This window comes from Dromiciops gliroides, chromosome 4 (assembly GCF_019393635.1).
Source record: "Dromiciops gliroides isolate mDroGli1 chromosome 4, mDroGli1.pri, whole genome shotgun sequence".
Lineage (NCBI taxonomy): Eukaryota > Metazoa > Chordata > Mammalia > Microbiotheria > Microbiotheriidae > Dromiciops > Dromiciops gliroides.
Window position 1 is genome coordinate 99,991,877 of NC_057864.1, and position 8,042 is coordinate 99,999,918.

At 47.3% G+C, this 8,042-nt stretch overlaps 1 protein-coding gene across 1 annotated transcript; it reads left to right on the plus strand.

The window, feature by feature from the left end:
- The first annotated feature begins 1,497 nt into the window (after nucleotides 1-1,497).
- LOC122755471 (translationally-controlled tumor protein-like) lies at nucleotides 1,498-2,131 on the plus strand. The gene has a single exon (XM_044003959.1). The coding sequence runs from the start codon at nucleotides 1,598-1,600 to the stop codon at nucleotides 2,114-2,116; it is 519 nt and encodes a 172-aa protein (XP_043859894.1). The 5' UTR covers nucleotides 1,498-1,597; the 3' UTR covers nucleotides 2,117-2,131.
- The last annotated feature ends 5,911 nt before the right edge of the window (nucleotides 2,132-8,042 follow it).

Consider the following 8,042-nt stretch of genomic DNA (forward strand, 5'->3'; position numbering starts at 1 on the left):
AAAGCATATTTTCCAAGTTTTTCTGAAGTCAGCCTGCTCATCATTTCTTACAGCACAATAGTATTCCATTACATTCATATACCACAACTTGTCCAGCCATTTACCAATTGATGGGCATCCCCTCAATTTCCAATTCTTTGCCACCACAAAAAGAGCACCTATAAATATTTTTGTACATGTGGGTCATTTTCCCTGTTTCATGACCTTTTGGGGATACAGACTTAGTAGTGCTGTTGCTGGGTCAAAAGGTATGAACAATTTTATAGCCTTTTGGGCATGGTTCCAAATTGCTCTCTAGAATGGTTGGATCAGTTCACAATTCCACCAACAGTGGCAGTGTTCCCATTTTCCCACATCTCCAACATTTATCATTTTCCTTTTTTGTCATATTAGTCAATTGGATAGGTGTGAGGTGGTCCTTCAGATCCCACATATTTTGAATGTCTAACATCACAATACAGGGAGAATTCTCTTCCACCTTTTCTACGGTTTTCCACATACTTTCCTTTCCTCCTGGACAAATATTTTACCACCTATTCTTAATTCTATTCAACGAATAGGCAAACACCCATACCTGCAATGTGCAGTGCACAGTACCAGGTGCTAAGGGGTTTACATTAAGGAAGATGGCAATGAAGAGGAAGAGTTTATGGTCTAAGAAGTGAGATAAAACATGCTAATACATAATTATGTTGTAAGACAGTAGCAGTGCAGGGTGATAGAAAGAATGTTGAATTCAGAGTCACAGGGAGCTGGGTTCAAGTCTAGCTTTGCTCTTATAAAGAATTTTTAGACAGTTTGTTTCCTCTTTATGGGCCTCAGTTTTCTCATCTCTATTATGGGAGATTATCTGAGTTACTAAACTATTAGATTACTAAATCTAAGAAGTTCCATAAATAAAGGTATAAAGTATTTTTTTTTGGGGGGGGGGTAAGGCAATTGGGGTCAAGTGACTTGCCCATGTTCACACATCTAATAAGTGTCAAGTGTCTGAGGCCAGACCTCCTGACTTCAGGACCAGTGCTCTATCCACTGAGCTACCTAGTTGCCCCTAAGGTATGAAGTCTTATAGGAGTTCAGAAGAGAGAGAAATTGTTTCTAGTCGGATGTGAGATCCAGAAAGACTTCAAGAGGAAGTGCCACTTGAACTGGACCTTGGGGAATAGGTAGTATTTCAACAGGTAGGGATGGTGACATCCCAGGATAAAGGAATTTCATGAAGCTAAGGTAGGAGTTGAGAAAATTCAAGGCAGATTTCTTTCTGCAAAATAAGGATTTTGAATTACATGATCTCTATGACTCCTGCCCCCTCCCTGCCCATTTAAATTTAATTTATCTCAATGGACAAAAAACTATTTTTCTCCCTCCTACTTTCCTCCATTGGTGAAAAAAAAAAACCCATGCAAAATCCCTGCAACAAATATGGATAGTCAAGCAGAACAAATTCCTACCCTGGCCATGTCTTAAAAAATATGTGGCTTTTTCCGCCCGCTCCCCCCCCCCCCCCAAGCGCCGCTCCGGCTGCATCGCGCTCCTACCGAGCTCCGGGCCCCCGCAGCGCTAGCGCCGCCGCCGCCGCCTCCCTCCTTCCGCCGCCATGATCATCTACCGGGACCTCATCAGCCATGATGAGATGTTCTCCGACATTTACAAGATCCGGGAGATCGCAAACGGGGTGTGCCTGGAAGTGGAGGGGAAGATGGTCAGTAGGACAGAGGGTACCATTGATGATTCACTCATTGGTGGAAATGCCTTTGCCGAAGGTCCTGAGGGTGAAGGAACAGATGCCACTGTAATCACTGGAGCTGACATAGTAATAAACCATCATCTGCAAGAAACTAGTTTCACAAAAGAATCCTACAAAAAGTACATCAAAGACTACATGAAATCAATCAAAGGCAGACTTGAAGAGCACAAGCCAGATAGAGTAAAACCTTTTATGACCGGAGCTGCAGAACAAATCAAACACATCCTTGCCAATTTTAAAAACTATCAGTTCTTCATAGGCGAAAACATGAATCCAAATGGCATGGTGGCTGCCTTGGACTTCCGTGAGGATGGTATGACCCCATATATGATTTTCTTTAAGGATGGTTTAGAGATGGAGAAATGTTAACAAATTCAGCTGATTACTTTGAATCACCTGTCATCATAACTGACTTCTGCTTTTTGTCAAGTACACAACACCAGGACTTGGACAAACTTGGACTGATGTCATCTTGAGCTTTATTCATTTATTTTTGACTTTGATTTATTTGGAGTGGAGGCATTGTTTTTAAAAACATGTCATGTAGGTTGTCTAAAATAAAACGCATTTAACACCCCCCCCAAAAAAAATATATATATATGGCTCCTTCCACAGTCCATTCATTATCTCTGTTGGGAGGTGGGTAGCGTGTCTGTTTCATCATCAGTTCTCTGGAATCATGGGTAGTCATTTCATTAATCAGAGCTCTTAATGATTCCTTTCCATCACTGAAATGATATTCTTTCTCCACTGCTCATCTCCCTCCCTTTACTTGGGCGGTCTCCTGGTGCCTTCCCTCATCCTGGCTAGAATTCTTGGCTTCCTTCAAAGCTTGGTTCAAGGGCCACCTCCTCTAACTGGTTTATCTTTTTTTTTGTTTTTTCTGTAGGGCAATTGGGGTTAAGTGATTTGCAGGGTCACACAGCTAGTAAGTGTCAAGTGTCTGAGGCCGGATTTGAACTCGGGTCCTCCTGACTCCAGGGTCTTTGCTCTATCCACTGTGCCACCTAGCTGCCTCTAACAGGTTTATCTTAATCTCCACAGTTGCTAGCTCCCCCAAATATTTTGTAGTTATAGAACTTTGCATCTATTTAGTTTTCCTCCACATCCCCATTGTTTTTCTTCAGTGGAGTGTGGGGAGCTCATTAAGGGATTATTTTGTTTTTGTATCTCCAGCACCTCGAATATTAGCTCACCTGTAGGTACTTACAGATGCTTGCTGGGTGGACAAATGAATGAATCAAGGAATAGGGAGTAAGCCAGTTTGTCTAGAGCATAGGGGTACCTGTGGGGAAAGTGTGCATTCAGCATCACAGGACCTCATTGAATATCCTAGGCTGGTACTTGCTGACTATGTGACATTGAAGAAATCACTTTACCCTTCTGGCCCTTGGTGTCTTGCTCTCTAAAATGGTCTAGGTCTGGTCTGGAATGAGTTTTAAGTTTCCTTCTTCTTCTTTTCTTTGGGTGGGGAGTGAGGCATTTGGGGTTAGGTGACTTGCCCAAGATCACACAGCTAGTTAAGTGTCAAGTGTCTGAGGCTGGATTTGAACTCAGGTCCTCCTGAATCCAGGGCTGGTGCTTTATCCACTGCACCACCTAGCTGCCCCCTTCCTTCTTCTTCTTTACTCTAAGAGTAGTGATCTGGGTTCAGATCTTGCCTGTTACTACTAGTCGGGTGACAATAAGAAAGTTATGACTTCTCAGTACCTTGGGCAACTCTTTGTGGATAGTAAGTTACCGAGGACTTATATGGAGACATTGATAGAGGAGATAGCTATGCTTTGGTGCTCCCTCACTGATGAAATTGCTGTTTCCGACTCCCCCAAAGTAGAAAATGAGGCTCAGAAACAATGTTTAAGTAAGGTCAGATCCTGGAAAGCTTTGAATACTAGAAGTCATTTTCCCTATTGGTTCCTTTTTCCCATGCTTAGAGGGTCTCTTGGAAAAATGACTCCGGTAGAAGCAATGGACAGCAAGGAGACTTAGCCCACACAAGTGCTGCTCCCCTCCTCTACTCCCCCCCCAGAGGCTGACCAGGCTTGGGGGGGCGTAGCCTGCCCCTGGGGGAGAGAGCCTTGGGGATAGATGATGTCAGCTGTGGTGGCTCAGGCTGGGCTTGTTTACCATCCCGGTTCATCTCTCTCCAGAGGATCTGATTACCTCACTGAGCTGAGCAAATGTTTAACCAGCCGCTGTTCTGGCTGGCAGGCCAGCCAGCCGGCAGCTGGGTGGGGGCTGCTTCAGAGCTCTCACCCCAGGCAGACAGCCACCTCTCTCTTCCCCCTCCCCGCTCTTGAAGGGGCCCTGGCCCCCAGAGGGAAAGCAAGTGTGGACCAAGAGGGCCTACAAGCCCCAGAGGCCCCAGACTAAGTCCTAAACCTTGGTGACTGAGACGTGAAGAGTGGAAAGAGCTCCCAGCTTGGAATCTAGAGATGCAGGTTCAAATCCTTTGACCTACTGGGACCAAGTTTCATAAAATCTCCAAGCTACAAGAGATCGTACTTGGCACATACTGTAGGTGCTTAATAAAATACCTGCTGAAGGCTGGATGAGGGCACTTTTGAAGCCAACCTACTTGAAGTAGCATTCCCAAACCTGCCAGCTCCAGCTCTCACAATATCATAGAGTTTAGGGCTGGGGTGGGGGGTTGGGAGGGCTAGTTTATTTTTTACTAACTCTTACTATTTTATAGATGAGGAAACAAGCCCAAAGGATGCAGGGAGTGACTTACCTAAGGTCATACAGCACTTGAATTCGGGTCCCTGATCTCCAAACCCAGGGATTGTTTCCACTTTGCCATACAAATTCAGCTCTCTTGGTTTCAGGCCAGGGCTCTTGCTACAAGTAGCTTTCACCCAACTACATGTTGCTAAGACCCTCTATGATCACCTGGGTCCCTCCTGCCTTCCCTAGGCTCTCAGGCCAGGGACAATAAAGCCTTGATCTTTGGATCCCAGATTCAGGGCTCTTTCCACCGATGTGGTGCTGAATTTCCCCATCTCACCTTCCACCTTGCCCATGGGGCAGGGACTGGGATGAACACACATCTGAGGTCACGCATGTCCCCCTAAGTCAGAGATTGAAAGATAAAGGGGGTCCAGGAGAAAAGGTTCTAGGTTCCGGGTCAGACTTAGGCTGATTCCCAGCTCTTTCACCTGTATGGCCTTGGGCAAATCACTTCATCTCTCTGGGGCTCAGTTTCCCCATCTGTTAAATAAGGGAGTTGGAGTCAGATGAGCTCTAAGGACCCTCCCCAGTCACTTAATCTCTCTGAGCCTCAGTCTACTCATCTGTAAAAGGAGAATTGATGATCTCTGAGGATCGCCCCATCTCTGAGTCCTGTGAACCTCTGATGTTGGTGGCGACAGCAGCAGCAGCAGCATAATCCCCTTGGACTCTTACCTCTGACCTCTCCCAAACAGAATCAGAGGCCTCCTAGTGGATATCCTCTCAGAATAGAAGGGCCAAGGATGTTGTTCTCTCACTGATGGGAGAACCACCCAGCCCGAGGATACTGCATAGCATAGTGGGTAGAACCTTGAACTCGGAGCCAGGCAGACCTGGTGTTGAGCCTAGCCTCTGGCACCTACTGGGTATGTGCAAATCATTTCATTTCTCTAAAACCTCAGGTTCCTCACCTTTAAAACGAGGAGAATGGATCTGCTTGGTTGGCTCCCCTCTAAAGGGTCCTTCTGGATCTAAGCCTCTGATTCCATGATTCTGTGAATGGACCCAGGGACAGTCGAAGGAGGGGAAGGGGATTGAACAGTTAAAGTGGGTGACCAGGTTACAGTCAGTAGTTTGGGCTTCATGCCCAGGTGCTGAGACTAAGACGGTTAGTAGTTGAGGAGGTATGTTTGATGGGCACCACTGTTAACAGGTGGCAATGTAGGAGGTGTGCCCTGATGGTGACTCCGGCCTGGTTGGAGGTCACGAGGAAGGTTGGGGCACCTGCGCCCAAGAGGTCTGATTATTCCCTTACTTCTGAAATAGGGTAAGGGATTCCTCCCCTAGAGAGCAGAAAACAACACTGAGGATAGAGTCTTGTATCCCAGGCTTTGCAGAATTTGCAAAATTTTTTTTTGCAGAATTGGGGGATGGATGGGGGGATGGTGGGGGGAGGACTGTAGGAAAACTGGACAGGTAGAAAGGGAGCAGTTTATGCAGAGAGGTCCCAAGTGCCCCAAGTCTTTTTTTTTTTTTTTTGGCAGGGCAATGGGTGTTAAGTGACTTGCCCAGGGTCACACAGCTAGTAAGTGTCAAGTGTCTGAGGCCAGATTTGAACTCAGGTCCTCCTGAATCCAGGGCCGGTGCTTCATCCACTGCGCCACCTAGCTGCCCCTAAGTGCCCCAAGTCTTAGAAATCCCCAGGCCTTGCTCCCCTCAATGCCCTCTGCCCTATGGGGCCTGGTTAGATCTGCCTCACCCGGCAAGTTCATCAGTATTGCCTTACTGTTTCCAAGACTCTTTCATATTTTCTAAATCTCTCTCATCTATCTCTTTCTCCTCTGACCTTCCTATCAATGGCCGCAGTTCGCATTTCTACAGGGCTTTGAAAACAACAGCCTGGTGGAAGGAGGCAGGCCAGTTATATTTATATCCATTTTGCAGATAGAAAACCGAGCCCTGCTCTAAGTTACTCATCCCAGGTCATAGGACTGGTAAACGCCAGAGCCCCGAGGCCCTGGATTCCCAGTTTCAGAGATTTCCTAGAAGGGGCCTTAGAGTTCATCTAGTCCCAACATCTCATTTTACATATGAGAAAACTGAGGCCAGAGTATTTAAATGACTGCTAGAGCCAGCACTGGAACCCAGGTCCTCCCGGTGCAGACTAAGCCGTCTTTCCCACAGTGCCCCACACATTCCAGTCTCTTCATTCTCGGCCCAGAGCTCCTTCTGCACGTAGCTGGCACCATGGACCCCACATTGCCTAATTCCTTTATGGCCACCCGGGTCTCCTTAGCTTTCTCTGGACTCCCAGATCAGGAAAATGAAACCTAAAGTCTCCACCCTCCTGCCACAAAGCAGAGCCTGGCCTAGTGACTCAGCCCCTGCTTGCTTTACTCCCTGGCTGCCTGAGAGGGCAGGGACCGGGGAAGCTGGCAGTGGACTTACAGAGAGGCCACCCAGGATGCCCGGTGGGCAGTCTAGCCACCAGCATGGATTTTTTACAGAGGAAACAAAACCATGGAATTTCAGGCTGGAGGGAGCTGTAAGCTCTATGAGAGCAGCAGGAGCTTCATTGTCATGGTTGTGCTTATCCCAACAGCTGGCACAAGTAGGAATCCTTGGATAAACATTTGAGGAACTGAATTAAAATGAATGAAAACCCCCTCCACAACAACCCAGAAAAGGGACCTCCTACTGCTATGGGGACAGCTGATGCCTGCCCTTAGCCCAACAGCCCAGGCAAGGGGCCCTCGCCTCTAGGGGTCCTGGGCCCTTTCGGGGTTATCTTCTCTGCATCGTGGGCTGAGCCAAGGTACAAATAAAACACTGCAATTTGCCCCTTCAGACGTGGTGTTCCTAGTGCCTTTGTCCTTCGACTGGCCCCTTGGCCTCTGTTTACATCCTCCCTTCCCGTAAATGAGTCGGGCACAGGGCCCGTTGGCCTGCAGCCAGGCACACCTGTTGGACAGGTTGGGCAGAGCCTCCAAGAGGGTGGGAGGAGGGGAGTGGGAGGTGCTGGCAGGTGATTCACGTCCCTGAGGACTGAGCTCTGCTGCCAGACATGGAAGAGACTGGTGCTACACTCTCGCTAGCCTTGTACCAGGGATTTCCCAACTGGCCCCAAGTGTGGGAGATGGTGTTGGGGGCGGAGGGCCCCTCTTCTTAAGAATATTAACTAACACTGATATAGCCTTTTAGAGTTTACAAAGTACTGTGCATGCTATTTCACTGGGCCCTTACAGAAACCCAGTGACATAGGTACTAATCACCACCCCCATTCTACAGATAAGGAAAGTTAATTGACTTAGAAAACCACAAATTAACATCATCTGTGTTGTATTATATTTTCTTTTTTCTTAAACATTTCCCAATTGTATTTTCATCTGGTTTCAGCCACACTGGAGTCTGGGGTCCTGATTTTGACACCTTTGTCCTACAGTACCTTTCCTTGCTCTTCCTGAATGGGTGGGTGAGTGGGTGAGGGGAAGCAAGAACTGAGGCAGCTCTAGAATTGCTCTTTGAGAGTAGAATCTAATTGTACCACTACTCTTCATGCATCTTGTGATCCAAGCTCCTGGCTGAACTGTGAAGGTGGATTCTGGGCTTCTGTGGTCAATCTGGC

Coding starts and splice junctions, on each gene's coding strand:
- LOC122755471 (XM_044003959.1), top strand. CDS start 1,598: ATGATCATCTACCGGGACCTCATCAGCCATGATGAGATGTTCTCCGAC.